This window comes from Malus domestica, chromosome 15 (genome assembly GCF_042453785.1).
Source record: "Malus domestica chromosome 15, GDT2T_hap1".
Classification (NCBI taxonomy): Eukaryota; Viridiplantae; Streptophyta; class Magnoliopsida; order Rosales; family Rosaceae; genus Malus; species Malus domestica.
The window spans coordinates 19,884,852-19,909,077 of NC_091675.1; the positions used below are offsets into that span (position 1 = coordinate 19,884,852).

Genomic DNA, 24,226 nt, shown 5'->3' on the forward strand with positions numbered 1-24,226 from the left:
CGGTCGGATTTACGTTGTTCCAAGACCTCCGGTTTTGTGCATCAACATTTGGCGCCGTCTGTGGGAATCGACACGAAAAGCTATGTCGGTTCTCTCTCAATTTTTCATCTCATCACCGTGATACCTCACCACACTCCACCTTGAATCTGCAAAAATTTCCCAGAAAACCCACAGAGCCACCTCATCTCTGACTCAATCCCTCTCTGCAACTGCACAGACCACGTGCCTGGCATGCCTCTCTCTTATTCTTCTTCGTTTTCTTCTCTGTCTCTTTCCTCATATGCTGCTCCTACCCACAGAGAATCAAAACTCACATTCAGCTCTATAAAAGTTTTCTTCCACCCCCATGTCGATCGACGATTTTTCATAGATCTCGCAGCCATGGCTCCCCCAACTTTTCTCGGCCTTCTAGAGTTCAGCAAATTTTGAGTGGTGCAGGAACAATCAGCCATGCTCCCTGCCTCGATCTCTGATTCCACGTGGTACCGGACATCCCTGCCGATCATCTGAACGAGCAGCTTTCGCAGGCCCGGGCCCATAACGCACATACCACGCTCAAGTTGATTTGCAAGCCCATTACGCGTACAAAGTGAGGGACCAGCTGAGGAAGGAAGTTCGAGTGCCGCTGAGGAAGGTTCTCGAGCTGCCGGAGGTGTACATACCGGTGGATTTCGATTTCGTACAACAGAGTGGTTTCCGTGGTGATGAAGAATTACAAGGCTGCTGAAAACTCTACCTCTCTTTCTCGCCTTCATCACTGCACCAGAAATTTGGAATTTCCAGCAAGCATTAGAACATGGGTTCCTCGCCGCAGAATCCCAATTGGGTAGTGTGATTGAGGACATTCTTGTGCCAGGCGGTGAACTTCCGTCTCTCGACCCGCCCGTTTTCTCTTGGCCGGATCATTCATTTGCCGGTTCGACCGCTCCCAGCGCAGTAACAAACTGGGCCCACCAACGGGGTCTTCAGCGCAGTAACAGGACCCTTCTATTATAGTCTTAATACTTTCTATGAGCTTTGGGTTATTCAAATCAAAACTGGGTTTTTTGCATCCTGGATTTCGGAAAATAATCTGCATCTTCAATTATGGAGAGTTCTTCTTGCGGGTGGTGTAGGTTTTGATGCCATGGGGGAGACATTGAATCAGATATGCTGTGTTCTTTGGGTTCGTGCAGAAATTGCTAACACAGAGAAGAGAGTAAGAGCTGCAGCTGCTATTGGAAATCCAGTTGTAGGTTATAATGCCAATTATGGGAATCCTAAAAGTTGCAGGGAGTGGGAAACAAAAGCAGAAAGCAGAAAGAAAAATGAAAGCAAAAGCAAATCAGAAAACGAAAGCAAAAGCAAGTGAGTGTGCCTGGAGGTGGAGAGATCAGGGTAAAGGAACAGAAAAGAAAAAAGATCATGTCATTGGGAGAATATTTTAGAAAGCAGCAAAAGAGAAAGCAAAAGCAAGGAATAAACACCCCACCGGAATGATGTAATTTCTTTTTATCTTTCGGAGACATCTGTATAAACCCCATCAGAGGGTAATATGTATAAACCCCATCAGAGGGTAATAAAAAAAAAAAAAGGTAAAGCCTAAAATAAATGGGCTGGAATGTTGTGTGGAGGGCGAAGCCCTATAAGCCTAAAATAGCACCAACCAGGTCATCAAAAGTACGCCCGGTACTCCGCAATTATTCGGCAACCCGCCACTATTACCACCAACCAGGTGATCAAAAGTACGCCCAGTACTCCAAAATTATTCGGCAACCCGCCACTATTACCATGATGAAGTGTACAACCTGTACTCTAAATATCATTTGACAACTAGCCATTCATGCCACCAACCAGGTGATGAAATGTACAATCCGTACTCTAATATCATTTGGCAACTAGCCATTCATGCCACCAACCAGGTGATGAAATGTACAACCCGTACTCTCCTTCATGCCACCAACCAGGTGATTAAAAGTACGCCCAGTACTTCAAATTATACGTGAGCATTACTCATGTCATTCATACATAAACATTCATGAGCATCACTCATGACAATCATACATAAACATTCATAACCATCATTCATGTCAACATTCATGAGCATCACTCATGACAACATCCATGAGCATCACTCATGTCAATCAACATAAACATTCATGAGCATCACTTATGTCAATCAGCTTCAAAAGCTTTATATACAGAGCTCTAGCTTCAAAAGAGTCATTTACAGAGCTTTAGCTTTAAAGCTTCACTTGCAAAGCTTCACCTACAAAGCTTCAGTGCAGGGTATACAAATACCACCTCCGAACAATCGCCACTTCAGCCCATACATGGATTCAATTTGAAGTCTCCAGCCAATAGACTCTATTGACTGAAGACTTTAGGGACTACATTATGTACCATATATTGGGCCTTAACTAGGCCTCATGAAAAATACTTAGGGGACTTAGCCCATTATCTATGTACTGAGGAGCGAGCCCTTATTCTATAAAAGGGACTTCCTCACTTTCATTAAAGAGCACTCATGAAAAATACTTGGGGACTTAGCCCATCTCTTACCTTCGTTAGAGAGCATCGCCGCCAGCTGAGCAACTGCCTTACCGCGAGCATCACTCTTAACCCATCATTCATGTATTGAGGAGTGAGCCCTTATTCTATAAAATGGACTCCCTCACCTTCAAACGCCACAAGCCGAGCCAACCAAGGCAATATAAGCCACGAGCCAAGCAGCCTCGCAACGTGTGCTACTTCTAGTTGAGCATCATTTCAGATTGAGCACCGCGTCATATCGAGCATCAATTCAAGACAACATCTAGTTACTTTGGCCCACACATGGACTGAATTTCAAGTCTCCAGCCAAAAGACTCTCTTGACTGAAGACTTGGGGGACTACTGTTTATACCATATTTAGGGCCTCGTATTTAGACCTCGTATAAATACTCGGGGGACTTAAATGTAATTATGTAATAAAGAAAGGGTCAAATATGTAATTAGGGGAGAAGCCCTTATTCTATAAAAGGGCCTCCTCACCTTCACAAACCCTAAGCCTCTCACATTACAGAGCTCTTTCTTTCTTTCTCTCTCTCTCAGATAAATACATATTCAGTGTGGACGTAGCCCAAACCTTGGGGTGAACCACGATACATCTTATGTTATTTACATTTCATGCAGATTCACGGTCGGATTTACGTTGTTCCAAGACCTCCGGTTTTGTGCATCAACAATACTGATCAACACATCACCAACATATCTAAAACTTTCATCATTTTGAAGAGGTATCGAATGAGGTTGAACCCCAACAAATGTGCCTTCGGCGTAGGCTCTGGCAAATTCTTAGGTTTCATGATAAGCCAACGAGGCATTGAGGCTAATCCTGAGAAGATCAAAGCAATCCTTGACATGAAGGAGCCGGTAACTTCAAAAGACATCCAAAACCTTACTGGGAAGGTGGCAGCCTTAACTAGTTTCATCTCTAAGGCTACAGGCAGATGTGCTCCTTTCTTCAAAGCACTTAAGGGAAGTAAGAAGTACATTACATGGACCGATGAATGTGCTGAGGCATTCAAGAACCTCAAAGACTACATGAGTAAAGCCCTTCTGCTTTCCAAACCTGAGGTTGGTGACACTCTCATTATCTATCTGTCGGTATCGGCTTCAGTAGTAAGTTCCGTTCTCATTCGAAATGATGGTAATGTCGAACGGCCTGTTTACTACGCTAGCAAGGCCTTACAAGATGTGGAGACACGATACTCCAACATTGAGAAATTGGCTCTAGCATTAGTCATGTCTGCTCGAAAACTTTGCCCTTACTTCCAAGCACACTCCATCATCGTACTTACCAATCATCCTCTTCGACAGATACTCCAAAGTCCTGACACTTCCGAGCGAATGATCAAATGGGTGATAGCATTGGGTGAGTTTGACATCTCCTACCAACCAAAGCCAGCTGAGAAGGACCAAGCAGTGGCAGACTTCATCGCCGACTTCACATATCTTGTGAACATTGTTTCTACGCCTAAAGAAGTGGTTTCATTACCCTCGGAAGCTCAAAAAACAGAACCAACAGCCTCAGCATGGAGCTTATATGTTGATGGCTCGTCCAACCAATAGGGTTGTGGAGCAAGACTAGTCTTTACGACCCCTAACAAAGTGGCAATGAAGTATGCTCTTCGTTTCAAATTCAAGGCGTCGAACAATGAGGCCGAATATGAAGCCCTCATAGCAGGCTTACGTTTGGCCAAACACCTTGGGGTTAAACAAATTGATATCTTCAGTGACTCCCAATTAGTGGTTAACCAGGTCACTAACAACTTTGACGCTAAGGATAGCTTTATGGCAGCATATCTAGCACAAACACAATTGTTGCTCAAGCACTTCCACTACCAGATCACCCAAATTCCTCGAGCAGCAAACAGTCATGCGGATGCTTTGGCTTGCCTCGCCTCAGCGATGGAAGATAAGATTGGGAGAAAAATTCAGGTTGAATTGTTGGCAGCACCAAGCATCATGGCTGCGGAAGTGTGCAACTTACAACAGTGGGATAGTTGGATTACCCGGATTTATAGATTCCTTACTCATGGCACCCTTCCAAATGACAAAGTCCAAGCTAAGCAAATTCAATACAAGGCTACCCATTACTTGATCATTAATGACCAACTCTATAAGCGGGGTTTTAACCTACCATACCTAAGATGCCTTACGCCCGCAGAGGCGGAAACTGTCATTCGAGAAATACATGAAAGAGTCTGCGGAGATCATGCTGGATCTCGATCCCTAGCACACAAGGCTTTTCGCCAAGGATATTACTGGCCAACACTCTACCAAGATGCCATCAGAATATCCCTCTCATGTGATAAGTGTTAACGCTACGTAACTATTCCTCACTCCCCTCTCGAGCCGCTCACTCCTATAATCAGCCCTTGGCCCTTGGCCAAATGGGGACTTGATTTGATCGGCCCAATGCCCACAGGGAAGGGCAAAGTTCGCTATGCAATCGTTGCAGTTGACTACTTCATAAAGTGGGCCGAAGTAGAACTCTTGGTAACCATTACTGAGGCAAATGCACAAGTTCTTTGGTCATACCGCACTTCGTATCGGACATCAACAAGAGAAAGCCCATTCTCACTTGCCTTTGGTATAGAGGCAATTGTCCCAGTTGAGCTTCAGCAAGCAACGTTCTGAGTCCAGAACTACGTGCAAAGCAAAAATGACAAATAACTTACCCTCAACTTAGATCTAGTCGAGGAACACAGAAACCAGGCTCACTTGAGGAATGTTGCTTACAAGCAGCGCATCTCCAACTACTATAACTTATGGGTCAAACCTCGTTCTTTCAAAGTGGGGAACTGGGTATTGAAGAAAAGATTACTCTGCAACAAAGTCTCGAGTGAATGAAAACTTCGTCCAAACTGGGATGAACCGTTTGAAGTTGTTGGCATCAGTCGCCCTGGCTCAAGCTTAGAAGCTCCAATGGAAAGACCCTTGGCCATCCATGGAATGCTGATCACTTGAAGTACTATTACAAGTAAACTCACATTGTACAAGTGTTAAGCTTCATCGTTCGGCATCCTATGTAACGAAGACTATTTGGCATGAATTCTATAAAGAGGTGATTTAGACAACTCGGTCTTAATCCTCTTACATTTCTAGCAATGAAACACTCGGGTTCAAAGCTTCAACATGAATGTTTCCAACATGAAACAAAATCTAAGTATATGTCAACAAGACTATACAAATAAACGAACAGCTTCACAGTATATTCGTTCAATCATACATTCCAACACATTCATGCACAAGCCAACTGTTCTTTGAAAGGGTTCAACATACTTTGTGTCATTCGACACTTGCTACAATGTGCCTAGACATATTGTCCTTATTCTCACCAACCAGGTGATGAAATGTGAAGAAGGAACTCATCTTCATGCCACCAACCAGGTGATGAAATGTACAACCCGTACTCTCCTTCATGTCACCAACCAGGTGATGAAATGTACAACCCGTACTCTAATATCATTTGGTAACTTGCCACTCATGCCACCAACCAGGTGAAGAAGGAACTCATCTTCATGCCACTAACCAGGTGATGAAATGTACAACCCGTACTCTCTTTCATGCCACCAACCAGGTGATGAAATATACAACTCGTACTTTAATATCATTTGGCAACTTGCCACTCAGGCCACCAACCAGGTGAAGAAAGAACTTATCTTCATGCCATCAACCAGGTGATGAAATGTACAACCCGTACTCTTCTTCATGCCACCAACCAGGTGATGAAATGTACAACCCGTACTCTAATATCATTTGGCAACTTGCCATTCATGCCACCAACAGGGGAAAAAGGAACTCATCATCGTGCCACCAACCAGGTGATGAAATGTACAACCTGTACTCTAATATCATTTGGAAACTTGCCACTCATGCCACCAACAAGGTGAAGAAGGAACTCATTTTCATGTCACCAAACAGGTGAAGAAATGTACAACCCGTACCCTCCTTCATGCCACCAACTAGGTGATGAAATGTACAACCCGTACTCTAATATCATTTGGCAACTTGCCATTCATGCCACCAACCAGGGGAAGAAGGAACTCATCCTCGTGCCACTAATCAGGTGATGAAATGTAATGAAAGGTGATGAAGTAACTCACCTTCGTACCACTAACCAAGTGATGAAAACAACTCACCATTCATTCCACCTACTAGAAGACAAGTGGTACAACTTGTACATAGGAACTCCTAGAATTCAAAAATAATAAAAACCCCTTAAGCTTGACAACTCAACTAGAGGAGCATTTATGCCCAACAAGAGTTACAGTCACCAACAAAGTCTTATTGCAAGCCAACAACAACTTCAGTGCATGGCATACGAAGATCAAGCTATTTAGCCATCTTGCATCTGCTTCAAACATTTCCCTTCTGTAACAATGCAAACACTACAACTCGTAGAAAGCTTCATACACTCCTGATCAAGACAGTGTGAAGCAAAACCAATTTATGGTGCCAACAAGAGCTTCATCAATGAAGGGCAACCACAATTCTCAAAAGCTTCATACACTCTTGATCAAGACAGCGTGAAACAAAACCAATTTATGGTGCCAACAAGAGCTTCATCAAAGGAGTTCAACCACAATTCTCAAAAGCTTCACACACTCTTGATCAAGACAGTGTGAAGCAAAACCAATTTATGGTGCCAACAAGAGCTTCATCAATGGAGGGCAACCACAATTCTCAAAAACTTCACACATTCTTGATCAAGACAGTGTGAAGCAAAACCAATTTATGGAGCCAACAAGAGCTTCATCAAAGGAGTTCAACCATAATTCTCAAAAGCTTCATACACTCTTGATCAAGACAGTGTGAAGCAAAATTAATTTATGGTGCCAACAAGAGCTTCATCAATGGAGGGCAACCACAATTCTCAAAAGCTTCACACACTCTTGATCAAGACAGTGTGAAGCAAAACCAATTTATGGTGCCAACAAAAGTTTCACCTACAAAAGCTTGACCCACAAAAGCTTGACCTACAAAAGCTTCACCCACAAAAGCTTCACCAACAAAAGCTTCAACTCCAAAGCTTCACCAACAAAAGCTTCATCAATTGAGGACAACTACAAATTCTCAAAAGCTTCACACTATCTTGATCAAGATAGTGTGAAGCAAAATCAATTCATGGTACCCAACAAAAGCTTTAACTCCAAAGCTTCACTTACAAAGCTTCAACTCCAAAGCTTCACCTACAAAAGCTTTAACACAAAAGCTTCACCCACAAAAGTTTCAACACAAAAGCTTCACCCACAAAAGCTTGACCTACAAAAGCTTGACCCAGAAAAGCTTGACCCACAAAAGCTTGACCTACAAAAGCTTGACCTATAAAAGCTTCACCCACAAAAGCTTGACCTTCAAAAGCTTGACCCACAAAAGCTTAACCCACAAAAGCTTCACCTACAAAAGCTTGACCCACAAAAGCTTGACCCACACAAGCTTGACCCACAAAAGCTTCACCTATAAAAGCTTGACCCATAAAAGTTTGACCCACAAAAGCTTCACCTACAAAGCTTCAACACAAAAGCTTCACCTACAAAAACTTCACACTATCTTGATCAAGATAGTGTGAAGCAAAATCAATTCATGGTGCCCAACAAAACTTCAACCTCAAAGCTTCACCTACAAAGCTTTTAAATATATATATATATATATATATATATATATATTTATTTTTTTTTTCAGAAATCGAAAAATTCAAAAATTTGAAAATTCGAAAATTCAAAAATTCGAAAATTCAAAAATTTGAAAATTAAAAAATTCGAAAAATTGAAAAAAAAAATTGAAAAAATAAAAAATAAAAAATAAAATTGCCTAGGCCTCCTCTTCTTTGGGCCTAACAACTTTCATAACAAATATATATGAAGAAGGAGTTTTGGGCAACCACATAGAAAGGAAATGCCTCATTCGTCAACTCCTTCGACTGGAGACTTGGGGGACTCCGACCATATGCTACTGCACCTTGATACTCGGAAGTCTCACAACCACTCAGTGAATTGGATTTTTCAAGTCTCCAAACGAGAAGTTTTCCTCACTCGGGAAATTAAGGGAGCACTACCTCAACCTACATGCTTCATTCACAAAGCTTCATCATACAAGCTTCAACAAAAGGAAAAATTCAAAGAACTTAGTGAAGAAGGCCTTGGTGTATTTAACACAATAAGTTGAAATGAAGCAAAACTTGTTTATTGATATCTCCGATAAGTTACAAATATGTACATATACATGAATCAAAATAAACAAACAAGAGTGAGCCTTCACAAAGGTTGCTTAGGAGAAGTCTCAGCAGTCGGCAGAGCCCCAGAAAGAGGAGGCACCAAAGGGTGATTATTCGGAGCTTCAATATTAGGCAGAACCCCAGAAGGAGGAAGCACCAAAGGTTGATCATTTGAAGCTTCATTACGCAGTACAGCCCCAGAAGACGAAGGCAATAAATGCCTTTGGAACAAACCCACAAACCTCTGATGATCAGGTAAAATCTGACCATCAGATTCCTGCAGCTGGTTGAGCTTCCTCTTCATGTTTGTAGCATAGTCATGTGCGAGCCTGTGCAACTGTTTATTCTCATGCTTGAGCCTTCTGATCTCCTGTTTGAGACTTATCATTTCAGCCGCCAATGATTCAACTTGGCGATTTCGAGCAAATAGGCGTTAGGCCAAATTAGACATAGAACCTGCACACTGAACACTGAGAGCCAGAGAATCCTGAACAGCCAACTCATCAGACCGTTTAGAAAGTAGTTCATTATCTTTGGGAGTGAGAAGGTTCCTGGCCACCACCGCAGTAGTCATATCATTCTTCATCACAGAGTCCCCAACGGTTAGAGGACCAGTAGGGGATAAGAAGAATGGGCGCCATATGTTGTCTTGAGAAGGCATGGCTGCCTCTTCACCAAAGTTCAAGTCAAAACGACGGTCGGATGGGCCAGACATTTTCAGAAATGATGAAGGAGAAATGAGGTGCAATAAATCTCTGAAGTAAGGGGAAAATTCCTATAAGCAATAACACTCTGAATGTACTTCTTGCCCACAATTGGTGTCTTTATAAAAGAAAGGGCAACAAGGCCGTTGATTCAAAAATCGAAGAGGAACCACTCTCCGGATTTCGAAGATGCACCACTTTCCACTCGCAACATCAGCTCATCAGGTACCACATATAACTTTGCCAAAGATCTCTGACAAAGTTTAGACACATAAATTTTGAAGGTCCAACTACCCTCCTATTACCCGCAAGGGTACAGGAACAGCACCACTGCTTGATAACTAGAAAGTTCCAATGTGTGTCAACCTCCGTGCTCCGTGGCAAGAAAGACGGGCAAAAATGCCCAACCTTTACTCACATTTGAGAAAACACTCCCAATAAGTTTGCTTGCTAAAAAATCGAAGAGGCACCACCCTCTGAATCTCAAGAGCCAGACTCCCAAAAGGATTACTTTCTTAAAAATCGAAGAAACATTGCTCTCCGAATCTCAAGAGTCGGACTCCCAACAGGATTGCTTTCTCAAAAATCGAAAAGGCACCACTCTCCGAATCTCGAGAGCCAGACTCCCAACAGGATTGCTTTCTCAAAAATCGAAAAGGCACCGTTCTCAGAATCTCGAGAGCCAGACTCCTAATAGGATTATGTGCTCAAAAATCGAAGAGGCACCGCCATCTGAATCTCAAGAGCAAGACTCCCAACAGGATTACTTTCTCAAAAATCGAAGAGACACTGCTCTCCGAATCTCAAGAGCCAGACTCCCAACGGGATTACTTTCTCAAAAATTAAAGAGACATTGCTCTCCGAATCTCAAGAGTCAGATTCCCAACAGGATTGCTTTCTCAAAAATCGAAGAGGCACCGCTCTCCGAATCTCGAGAGCCAGACTCCCAACAGGATTATGTGCTCAAAAATCGAAGAGGCACCACCCTCCGAATCTCGAGAGCCAGACTCCCAACAGGATTACTTTCTCAAAAATTGAAGAGACACTGCTCTCCGAATCTCAAGAGTCAGACTCCCAACAGGATTGCTTTATCAAAAATTGAAGATGCACCGTTCTTTGAATCTCGAGAGCCATATCCCTGACATGATTGCTTGTTCGAAAGCCGAAGAGGCACCGCTCTCCGAACTTCGAGAGCCAGATTTCCTTGGATAAAGCGTGTCTGCAATCTTCACATGCAACATCAGCTTTCCAAATATCACAGACCATTTTTTCAAAGTGCTATGACAAAGTTAAAACACGTGAAGCTTGCAGCTCTCACTACAGTGCTATGACCAAGAAGGGTAAAGGAATAACACTACTACTTGTTGTTAGGGTGTCTCCTATATATGTCAACCTCCATCCTCCACAGCCAGGCAAGCCTGCAAATAAAAAAAAATGCTTAACTTTTCTTCACATCCGAGAGGGCACTCTCAGCAGAGTCTCTCGAAATACTCAACTTTTTTTCCTTCCAATAAAACCTCTGCAAACAAGCCACACCAGAGCAAGAGTATCTCATATCATCAGGGTTAAAAGCAAGGGTATCCCATATCATGCTTTTTCCCTGTCTTTTCCTTTGGCCCTGTTCTTACCTGCAAGACAAGAAGAAAGAGAGCAATCAGTTAGCACTTGGAATCAAGCTTCCAATCAGGAACTGACTGCCTGGAACCCCTTGCCTGATTACTTACCTGGCATTGCTCTCGAGTACTCATCTTCAACATCTTATGCTTCCAGAAAATATACCACATTTGTCTGAGGAACAGATAGGGCAAGTGAGAAGGATACAAGGAAGCATATGGAGACAAGCGTAACAGAACACGTGCCGATACATCGACTACTTTTTCAACAGCAAAAGTATCCCATATCATCAGGGTCGAACGTACTCTAGATTTGATGGACTTGTTTTGACCCTCAAATTCTTGAGTCGGCCTTATATTATGGAGGAAACCAGAAAACCCTCCAGCCCAGTTCAAGAATAAACCTGTGGAAAGTTACTTCTTCAAAAGCAAAAGTATCTTATATCATCTTTTCTCCATTTGCTTCTCCTTATCCTTGTTGTTGTTTACGACACAAGGAGAAGGAGAACAATTAACCGGAAGCCAAAGTCGAACCTCCGATCCAGGTTGCTTGCTTGGAAGTCTAATTGCTTACCTTGTCTATTACCTATTTCGACAAATCTCCTAGCTCGGTGACTTGGGGGACTAATATTATAGGGTTTTGTATCGCACTTGACCAAGCCCGAAACTACAAGTAAGCTTCAAGTGAAATTGATACATTACCTTGTGCATCTTCATCGGTTAAAGATACCACCCCTGGATGAAGGAAAAGTACTTCCAGAGAAGATGTCACATCTATGTATGAGACAGATAAGGCAAGTGAAAATGATACCATACTTCGGTACTTAAAAGTTTCGTGATTATTCAATGGCTTGAATCTTGCAAGTCCCCAACCGAGGAGCTTCCTTCACTCGGGGATTTAGGGAAGCACTGTTTGTACCATACTTGACCAATCCCAAAACTACTGAGCACCAGTCAACGTTATACCGTCAAGGACCCAGAAGAGTTTCTCTCAAACCAAGAGGCTAATCACAGCGCGACACGTGTCGACATCAGAAGCCAATCATAGTGCGACACATGTCAACATCAGAAGCCAATCACAAGACGACACGTGTCAATGTCAGAATGAAACTAGAAACTCTCTTCTATAAATAGAGATCATTCTCTCACAATATTTCCTAATGTTATTTGTACTAAATCATTCACTAGTACTCACAAAATGAGAGCTCGAACCTATGTATTTGTGTAAACCCTTCACAATTAATGAGAACTCCTATACTCCATGGACGTAGCCAATCTAGGTGAACCACGTACATCTTGTGTTTACTTCCCTATCTCTATCCATTTACATACTTATCTACACTAGTGACCGGAGCAATCTAGCGAAGGTCACAAACTTAACACTTTCTGTTGTACCAAAGTTCTCGCTGATTTTGTGCATCAACAACTTAGAATAGTATTAGTCGTCGGGAAATTTTGCATCAATTTGTTTTTGTTTTTAATATGTATATATTAAGTTCTATTTTAATGGGATAGCTCACCACCCCTAAGTTGTGGTAATGCCTTTATTTGTCGTTGTTATGTGAGTTTAATTAAATTTTAAGATTGTGTTTATCCACTATATACATTTCGAATTATTATTATTAACTTTTTTTTTTAGTCGAACGATAACATTAGTAAGTTAGAGGTTAGATTAGTCACTGACAGAATTCGAACCCACGCCGTCATGCAAGAGCATAACACTTTTCACAACTGTGGTAAATGGCCATTTGCCAACAAGTTGATTGGCCTATGTGACTTTATTGATACTATTCCAAGTCATGCATGAAACATACACATCTTTATGCCACTTGGTTATAAGCAAACATCATGCACAAGCTGTTTACTAATTAGTACTACTCTTATTCAACTTGTATCATGACCGTTTTCTTTCTGTTACTCATACGCCCAAGACATTGTAAGAAATAATATTGATTATTCAAAACGAATTAACAACTAGTTGCATAGGGTCACAATCAGTGATAGTAGTCGACTTCCAAACTAAAATAAAATGTATATAAATATAGAAAATTGTTATTAGCACTCCAAATTTTCTAAAATTATAAAGAAAAATACACTCATGCAAAGTATAGAATAAGATTTTTAAGTGGTAATAACAGTTCCCTAAATATATCTTAACAAATATTGTACATGGCATTGACTTAGACTTTCGTGAATAGACTTATAATTTCTTGTATCAAATAAATATTCAGATTGAAAATATTCATCGATCTACAAAATTTTCTCATGGAGGTACCCATTTTTTTGCCACAGATACCAATATAGAGGCTAAAAGATGCTACGATATTAAATTTATATGCAGATGAGATGTTCATGAATTTAATCATTAAAATGCATAAGCTCAATTATACATTCAAGTTAGATCAATTCCTGAAGTTTTGGTCAAAAATAAAAACTACTTGCCTATGAGTTCACCTATAAAACGTGCAAAGGCGATATTGTCACGCCTCAATCCCGACATACGTCTAGGATCGACATGTGACGTCACCCAGTATCGGTATACTAACATACCCTGCCTCTGAGATATGTACAAAGCACAACTCGAGAATCGAATTGTATAGAAATTTTTTGTATATTTTATGGCTGCATCTAACTTGGTTATTAGACTACCTACGTACCCAAAATAGGGATGAAGCCATTTGTAGTTCATCATTTCACTACACACGAATATTCATCACATAAATCGCTATGTCTCAACAATATACCACAATGCATATCATGCAATATTACAAAGAACAATGATGAAGCACAATTATATTCTCTAGTCATATTGATCAACAAGTCTAATCATAATGCCAACAATCACAACGAACATCATCCAATAATCTCACCAAACAATAACACGTACAATACATCGAAATGCAGGGCTAGTGCGACAAAGTTCGGCCGAAGCTTACAACTCTGAAGCTGAACTCGAATCCAAGGAACCAATAAGTCAAATGATGTGATTTCGGATCACTTAACGAAATCCATCAACATCAGGTTCCGGACCACTTAACGGAACCAAAACACCAAGTGGGATTCCGGACCATTTAGCGGAATCCAAACTAGGATACGATTCTGGACCATCACTCAATGGAATCGTGGAGTAAGAGGGATTCCGGACCATCACTCAACGGAATTCAAACCATAATACAATTCTGGACCATCACTTAACGGAATCGCGGAGTAGGAGGGATTTCAGACCATCACTCAATGGAATCCAAACCAAGATATGATTCCGGACCATCACTTAATGGAATCGCGAAGTATGAGGGATTCCGGACCATCACTCAATGGAATCCAAACCAAGATACGATTCCGGACCATCACTTAACGGAATCGTGAAGTATAAGGGATTTTAGACCATCACTCAACGAAATCTAAACTAGGATATGATTCTGGACCATCACTCAATGGAATCGCGGAGTAGAAGGGAATCCAAACCATCACTTAACAAAATCGCGAAATATGAGGGATTTCGGACCATCACTCAACGACATCCAAACTAGGATACGATTCTGGACCATCATTCAACGGAATCCGAATGGATACTCAGTTCCGGATCACTCAATAGAATCGAGCGAAGGGCCAAGGAACATAACAACGGCTTGACAAAACAGAACATGAATCAAGTGCTCAACGAAATGAAACAAGTACAAGTACTAATGTGGAATGGTCAACAAAATGAGAAATGAAATAATGATACAATATGTGAAACAAGTCTTGAAGCAACAAACCCCATGGCAATGGGTTAACGGTCCACTACTAGCCCTCACATTTCTTCACATCATACCAATTTTGCAAATAAACCACATTTCAAATATGCATGTCAAATCACATATCACAAACATCACCAGTACACAAGCCAAATCATTTTTAATAAACATAGGTCTATGGCTAAATATATAAAAATCACATTTAATTAGAAATCACATTTAAATAACCATTTCATATTCACAAACGATATTAAAGTAAGAAATCAACGTAATAACCATATCTTATATCGCATATATTCAAGTCACTCTTTATTCAATGTATGCCCACTAGATTTCACTTAAGTCTCCCGTAGTACTAATTTTAGTATTTAGAACGTTTCGAGACATGTTGACTAAAGGTTAACTCTCGACCAACGGTAGGGTCCACATTCCTACGTAATTTGATCTGGAAGATCTGCACATCGAATTTTGGATCCGTAACCTCTTAAGGTCCACATTATGCTCATAGATCAACATACTAAAATCTCATCACGATCCGACAGTCAGATCTCCGCAAATTACAAGTTCAAGTGGTGGCCAACGTTTGATTTTACAAACTTAGAAATCCAATTTGGGCAGATCCATATGTCGAATTCCCAATCTGTCATTTCCTAACATCCTCAAACATTACGTACTACAACATATTAAATTTTGGTGACGATCCAACGGTCGGATCATCGATTCGTATAATGATCAAATGGTGTGATATTCAATACTAGGTTCAGACGATCACACCACATCAAACGAATATCAAAACTGAAATTAGAACATCAAATTTAACTTAAAAAGGCAGTGTTGGCCCACTGGCCACGCGCCACCGCCAGTGGCGGTTAGCCGACTCTACTTGCCGAAATATTCAACTATTACAAAAAATTACCAAATTTTACAGGCAAGTAGATCTCAGTGATTGGAGCAAGTTTCATACCTGTGGCCAAGTCCAATTTGGTCGGAAAACACCTCAAATTGCCCATGAACCGCTGGAAACCCTTGATTTTGGGTGTTCTTGATTCAACTCCAAAACAGCTCCGACGCCCCAACCAATACATTGGCTTTGTTCCTGAGGTTGAGGGAATCTAATGGTGGTGGAGATCAAAGGAAATTGTTCAAAATTTGGAGGATTGACGGCAAGAACACCCGCACCCACCGGTGAGGTTTTTCCGAGTTCAAAGCTAAATTTCTATAATTTTGGGTTGTAATAGGTAAAGGGAAGGTTGTGGGACATTTTCCATGGGGTTAGGCAACGTTGTTTGTAGGAAAAACCGACAAAAAACGGCGAAAGAAGATGAAGAGGATCGGGTCCGGTCGGAGAAGGAAACGGGCCGAGGGGATCCCATGCTTTTCCTCCCCCTCCTTTCCCCTCCTTATTCTCCTTTCTGATTCTTCCTCCTCCCCCATCCTTTCCTCTTTTCTTTCTTTTCTTTTCTCTCCTTTCCATCATAGTTGTCCATCCCTCCCATTTCTTTTCTTTTCCTTTCATCCTAGCCACACACGTGGCCTTCCCTTTGCTCTAGAAAATCTGGAGCCTTCTAAATGATGGCCAAATTACACAAATGTCCCTAACTTCAAACGTTAATAACTTCTTCGTTATAACTCTGTTTCACGAACAGTTCACGCCTACGCATTCGTGTCATCGAGCTTTATTCGAAAATGTGAATTGTGACCTCGAATGGTCTATGAATTTTAAATAATTAATTTCAAAAATTCAAACTTCGTAACTAGTTTAATTAAAATCTAAATTCAAAAAAATTAAAATAAATTCTAGAAAAATAATATAAAATCTCAATAATAAAAATACGTAGATGATAACAGTGAAATCTAGGAACAGGATTTCACAAATATACTTTTTTACCATAATTCTATGTATTGTGAATTTTTGTCCGCAACTTTTGTGGCATATAGAAGCTAAAAGATAATATGATATTAAATTCATATGTGGTTGAAATATTTATCAGTTTAATCATTAAAATGCATAAACTCAATTACACATCCAGGTTAGATCAATTCCCGAAGTTTTGCTCTACAATAAAAACTGCTTAGCTATGAGTTCGCCTTTAAAACGTGCAAAGGCAATATACTTTTTAGCCACAGTTCAATGTAATGTGAATTGTTGTCCACAACTTTTGTATCTAATAAATATCCACGGTTTCGACAAAAATAAATAAATAAATAAATATCCATGGTAAAAAAATATTCATTGATCTACCAAAAGTTATCATGGATGTACCCACTTTTCTACCACATATAGGAATATAGAGTCTAGAAGATTCTCATTTAATTGAAACATACCAAACTCATTAAACACTCTAACCAGAAGCTCATTTAATTGAAAAGAAAAAGGAATCAATACGTAAAAATTGAACCAATCGATTGAACACATGCCAATTATAAAGCTAATTAGTGCTCTAGAAATTTAGAGATGTCAAATGATGAAGAAAAGGAAGAGGAAGAGGTTTGGATGACTGCGGAGGAGTAGATAGGGGTGCAGAATGACAACCATGGGAGATGGAAGGATTTTTTTAAAGAGAGAGAAGGGGCTTTGCTCCATGGAGATGATGGACTAGTTAGGGTTTTTTTATTTTTTTTTTTATTTTTTTTAAGTAGATTGAGTTGGGTGTAAAAAGAAGTTTGATTGAGTTGAGTTTTGATAAGGGCGGTTTCGGAAATAACATTGCGTGTAAAGAGATAATGATAGATAAATCAAATACAATGTGAGTTTAAAAAGTAAGCTAGGTGTTAAGATACAAAATATGGGTTCAAATAAAATTTCCCTTATTCAAATCAGTAATATTGAAGACTTCAATTCCACAGTCTAGGATTCACACTCTAAGCAACATCAAATATCAATGAACTTTGATTATTACCGGCTACGTAATTAGAAATAATCATAATTGGCATGTGATTAATTTACCGTCTTCATTTCAGAGACATATTGAAGTGGACCACTTCTGTTTCTTCTTTCCTTCACTCCAAAATTAAACTCGTGGTGTAAAAGGTAGTGGCCTCCTTGGGTGCTTGGAATGCGTGGTTTGAGTTTAAAGAAATTCCTATGCATTGTTGACAAGGTAGTTATAGTTTACCCTTAATTGTTTTTTTGAATAATTTGTTATACATGGAGTGCTATATACGTAGCTGTATGCGGAGTGATCCAATGAATGTTGGAGAACTTGGAGCTTGGTAATGGGTGATACAAGCATGGATGCCGAGTCATAATCTAGGGTTTAGGATGAAACATTGAGTGATCTATATAGGGTTTTTCTTTTGTCAAATTAACTAAGGACTCGTTTAGATGTACTTTTAAAATGACTAAGGCGCTTCTAGAAAAAATATTTTTTGGTTCCAAAAGCACTTAAAGTGTTGTTTACAAGAAGCACCAGTTATGTGTTTCTTTCATGAAGTACTTTAAGTGCTTTTCCAGAATTTACTTGCATTTTTACTAAGGATTGGTTCTAAAAACATTTTTACCAAAAACGCTTTCAGCTATTTTAAAAGTATATCCAAACAAGCACTAACACTTTCCCACTTCATGTCTACTCGTTTATAGCCAGTTCATTTTGTTTTTTTTTTTTTTGCTTGCTTACAAAAAAATCCGTAATTAGGAGATTAAAAGATGTACAAGGAAGTTATGTTAAATCTAAACCCTAATAAAATTGTGGATGTGTCTCTATCTGTGGGGGTGTGGGGCGGCCGCGCATGTCCACCTTTGGCCCTAAGGTGGCTCCAACGCTGGATATATGGAAAGGTTATGTAGATTCCTTCACAGTTCACGGCCTCTCCTCCCTCATACAAACGACCACACGTACGCATTAACTTTCTTGTATTACGGAGCGCCGGTCCTGAGAATTTACAAGTCCTGTGCAAGATTTAGATGGAGGCCCTTCATCCTTTTTAATATTGTATTTTCTTTGTTATTTTTTTTTTCAATTTGTATCTATAAAATTTAAATACTACAAATTAGAGCACCAAATTATAAGTATTATTTGAATGGACAAGAGTGTTTCTTGTCTTGAAAAGTCTTCGGTTCAAAATATGTTGCATGGTTTTTTGTGTAAAACTGTTGACTCTTAAAACTACCAAGCCTATGTGGCGCGTATGCCGAGTAACTAATGAGCTAACTATGTCATTCGGTTGTATGCGGGCGTGCCAACTCGTCGGCCGATGAGTACAATGTGTTGATTTTGCGTTGGGTGCGCTGTCAACTTCTTAATCTTGCGACTGCGGCCGAGGAAGGAACATGTCTTGGCCTTCGGGTTCTAGAGCCTAAAGGCAAGGCTGCTAGTTCTACGAAGTTCAATATCAAATTCGGCTTTCAATGTGCCGAATGTAGTAACTTGTAACACCTCACTTCGCTGAGAAGGCTAATGAGATGACCTCTGCCAATAAGAATTCAAAAATCCTTTTTGGCCAAGAATTGGATAGATATCCAGTCGGCCTCGACGCAGTGTTGTTTATCTAAACTGAAGGTGCTCCGCAGTTGGCTGATTCTACGACAACAGTGTTGTTTATCCAAACTAAAGATGTTCGCCAGTTACCTTCATAGTGTTGTTTATCCAAACTGAAGATGTGTTGGTGAAAAAGAAAATAAAAATCTCAAGATGTTTGAGAGGTTTCGCGTAGAGCGAGGGTTTGTGCAGGGCAGTTCTTCACAGTGCTGTTTATCCAAACTAAAAATGTGTTGGCGAAAAAGAAAATAAAAATCTCAAGATGTTTAAGAGGTTTCGCATAGAGCGAGGGTTTGCGTAGGGCAGTTTGTGTGTTGTGTTGAAGGTGCCTCTCTCCGTCGCAGAGCATCTTGTATTTATAGCATTCTGTCTTTTGCTTGGTACGGCCAGATAGTAGAGTCCAATTACAGCTCTAACTGGTGGAATGAAAAACTGACATAGGCTAAAGCCTATCTTCCAGATGGTTATCCGTAATTTTCAATAAATAAATAAAAACATATCCAAGATTATCACTTCATGACCAAAGACCTAGCCTACCTAATCCTCATATCTCATCACCTTTAATGGAATTATCAGATCATGACCAAAGGCCTAGCCTACCTAGGCTTCTTATCTCATCACCCCCATCCATGCATGCATCTTGATCCCCTTTCTTTAATATCAGCTTGCAGCATATCCAATCCACACGTCCACACACACCCCAAGTTAAATTGAACTATACCGCTTGCTTAAGGATATAATCTGCATCCTATCCATCCCGTTTAAGAATATGCCAAGATAATTCAAATTAAAAGATAATTATTATGATAAAAACCATAATATTATCCTTTAACAATAACAAAAAATTATCCCCACTTTTCCATATGACGGTTGAGAACTATGCTTACTCAACGGCCTTGATTACACGGGCCAATGGTGTAAATTTGGGTCCAAACAAAAACTTATTAAAATTTAAATACTACAAATTAGAGCACCAAATTATAAGTATTATTTAAATGGATAAGAGTGTTTCATGTCTTGAAAGGTCTTCAATTCGAAATATGTTGCATGGTTTTTTGTGTAAAACTTATCAACTTTTTAAGTTAATAAATTTGTAAAACTTAAAAATAGCAAAATAGTTCCACAAGGACTCAAACCCAAACCAAGATTGAAGGCCTACACCAATAGCGTTGGTACAATAATTATTATTATCTTGCACATTTAAGTATATATTATGTATCTGTTTACATGTAAAGAAAATTTGATGGCCCTTCCAAATCGGGAGGCCTATGCGGTGGCACCTTTTGCACACCTTTAGGGCCGGCTACAGTACATTTGCTATTTATAGTAGCTACAACTTATAACTACCCAGCCTAACTGGTAAGCAACCTCGATGTTAGTGACACTTGTCTCCACTTGCACTTGACACTTGGCATTTCTGTTAACAACCCTTAGGTACTGATATTTGAAACATGACGTGTGTGCACGTCAGCCCTACATGCGCAAGAATTTCTTATAATTAATGCAATGAGTTGCAATAATTCTGCATCTTCTTCCGTTTTTCATCAATGTATGACGCAGAGAAAACTAATAAAAGTCGTATGCGTACTATCCTAGTTTATACGTATTCAAAGTTATTTTAATGAATATTGTATTTTTCTTAAAAAAATAATAAAAATAAAATGAAAGTCGTGTACTTTCACACATGTGAATAGTAAGTGAGTTGTATATTTTTACAAATAAAAAAAAAAGAAATACACATTTTTATGTACCATACTAGTGTACCATAGGCAATAATCCACCACTTGCATTATTTTTACTCTGTTAAATGGTGGTGAGACCTGTGTAATCGTCATCGTGCTAAATATGCTTGAACAAAAATGGAGGAATTATGCCTAATTACAAACACGTATAACGTATAAAAACTGCATGTACGCTTGAACCATTACATCCTCACAAACAAAACTAGGCAAAAATAGCAACGCCTACGCAGAGAAGCTAGCTAGCAGACAAACTATGCAAGAAGTACGTACTGAATCAACCTTTTCTCCATGTTTTTATGGGCCATTGTTGAATCTTCTATTGACCTGAACCATTCCAAGTTGCCGTCTCTTGATTGAAAAGATCAATGACATACGTACCAGAGAATATACATTCATTCCTGCCAGACTCATTATTATGTTGTTTTTTCGCTTATTTTGTACTTCAATTTCTCAATTTCGAAGATTAAGTTCCAGCCTTGCATGGACAATTACATAAACATGCAGAGGCACTGATTACTCAGCCATTGGATTTCATCAGCACAGTACTACTCCTTGTTGGATCGATCGATCTCACGATAACAAAATGGTATAAGACTAGCAAACTCAACAGTACAGTCGAAACAAACTATAGCAACTTTATTTCTCAATATAACAAAAACAATTTGATATAACAGTGAAATAAAAAAAATGATATAATTAAGGTGATTTTTGTAAGAGTAATGCTAAGGAAATCACATTTTAAAACCATATTGGTGTACTATCTTATTATAGATAGAATATCAACTCGACTCAAATATACTTTTAGTTCGATAGGCGTTGTCCACCAGGAGGGCCATCTTTTGACATTTAATATGTATAGCTAAGCCCAAATCTCTACCTTCTCCATGTGTGTAACCCAATTTACTAATTAAGTCATATTTGCGTATGCTTATAATTGGTTTTTGGAAACCTCCTTTTAATTATCAACGCAGGACAAACAGACCTAGTTTATTTTATTCAAACTTCCAACACTCTTTGTATTTGATATATTTTCTCTTGTGTTTCAATTAATTGTATGATTTTCTGCACTGTAATTTCAAAACCCTAGCTACTGCTGATCATAGACATTCATCCATTAATTTCTTAACCCAAATTACGGAGAAAATAAAACAAAATCATTTTTGTATCACTGGGTATAGTATATCATTTCCCATCAATTCGTGGAACCCAAAATCGGGAGGAGTAATGATTGCACACTTATTCGCTATGTTAAAAGTATATGCCACGTACATTCATCACATGACCAAGCAAAATCGCTTTTATCAACTTTAAAATGAGTGGCACATATTGTTGTTTGCTGTTTGTATTAGTTTGCAACGGCATTGTCAAATATCAAACTTGAAATAATGATAATTAAGCTCGTGTAACACGAAAAAGCCAACAAATATGAATGGGATAATGTGCTAAAAGATAAAATTAACTTCTCATTACTTTAACTGTAAACAGTGATGTCAATGATCACTGCGCAATTGCACGCAAGATTCAAGGGTGGGAAGAGGAATGAATCCCCTTCATTTCACGTATGCTAACAAAAAAACATTATAATATTCTAAACGTGGCACATTAGTATGAATCACAAGGCCCATCACATTCAAGTGAAAAAACTTTTTAACATTGTTAATTTGTTCAAGGTTTTGTCTTCTTTTCTGCTTTAATTTGTCGTTCGACTTCATCCACTACACCCCATATTATGGTATAACATAATAATTTTTGTGTGGTCAGATTCGTGGCATCGTGACACAAATTTTGACACAAGAGTTTGAGCCCACACGGTTATGCAAGGTTCAACATCTTTCCATCATTATGGTAAAGGGTCACTTGCCAAACTTTGACACATGTTATAAATCATAGATTATCACCTTATTAATTATTGAGATTTAACTTATTATGACAATTAATTTAAGTTCATACCTCAAACAATGCTAACAAAAAAAATATATCATCTCTCTTCTCTATCAATCCTCACTTGAGAAATTTTTTTGCTTCTGCAGCAGAAGTTCTGCTAAACGATGTCAAATATTAAGTCTTATGGAAATCATTCTGAATCCCAGAGATATCAGGATCACATTGAAATAGGGTTTTGCAGCCAAATAATTACGTATGGTATTCATGGGATGCATGAGATTCATGGGCTGCAAAATACAACTTTAATTTTTTCTTCAATAAATGGATGATTCCTGGACGCCCTAATCTGTTGCTAGTAATTAGCTAGGTTCTGCAACATTTTATATAGAAGGGGATGCTGTTTGTGTTAAAAAAATTCTAAGGGATAAGGCACCGGTCTGAAGGGATTTAAAGACAATTAATGGAGGAGATTTAAAAACAAAACCAAAAACTTGGAAAAGAGCATGGCCATGGGAGGATGAATGGAGAAGAAAGAGAAAGGGAAATATCTGTACATAGGATATAGGATGAACGATGAAGAGGGAGAACCGGAGAAGGGAGAAAAAAGAGTCAAAGGAGAAAGGGAGAAAATTAATGAAAAACAATTAATGAGATGGGAGAGAAAAAAAATCTTAAAAGATTTTTAGAATTTTATTCCCAACTCATAATGTTTTAATAAAAAAATTAATTGGATTAATTAGATTACATCTCAACTATTAAAATTGCACAAATTTAATGGTCTAGGACTAGTGTCAAAACTTATGTTTCTTTGTGGTATCACGGATATGCCCTCTAATTTTTTATTTTTTTATTTTTTTATGAATATAACATCCACTTTTAACTTTTAAATACACTTAATATTCTAGTGATTAAAGTTAATTTTCAACTTAATTGTGCATATCGATTTCCTTTTGGGTTTGGCCTTTCTCAAGTGTTAATGGTCGACATGAAAAGCCAAGATTTCGTAAGGCTTTGTGAATCCTAAAGGAAAGGTTTCGTGGAGCTTCGGTTATGCTTATGTAGTTTCTATATAATTATAATCCCTCCTCTCGGGTCTCAAGACTCTCAACCCAAAATGAAACAGAAGAAATAAAAATTTGTTCTATCGCAAGTGAACATGTTTTATCCCACACTTGAGAACTAAAAGTTCGTTCTTCTCCACCCTCGATCCCTTCTTTTTTGTCATTCAGAATAGTTGTTATCTGCCATGCATTGCAGCTCTTCAATGTGTCAAATATCTTATGAATTGAAACTCTAATACTGAAGAACAAAATTCAAAGATGATT

At 39.1% G+C, this 24,226-nt stretch overlaps 1 protein-coding gene across 1 annotated transcript in view; it reads left to right on the top strand.

Annotated features, from left to right (window-relative positions):
* Window positions 1-1,126: 1,126 nt before the first annotated feature.
* Window positions 1,127-24,226, top strand: part of LOC139191750 (uncharacterized) — a 28,300-nt gene continuing 5,200 nt past the window's right edge. Inside the window, exon 1 of the mRNA XM_070812762.1 lies at window positions 1,127-1,347. Coding sequence (XP_070668863.1) covers window positions 1,127-1,347 — 221 coding nt within the window. The remainder of the gene's footprint in view (window positions 1,348-24,226) is intronic.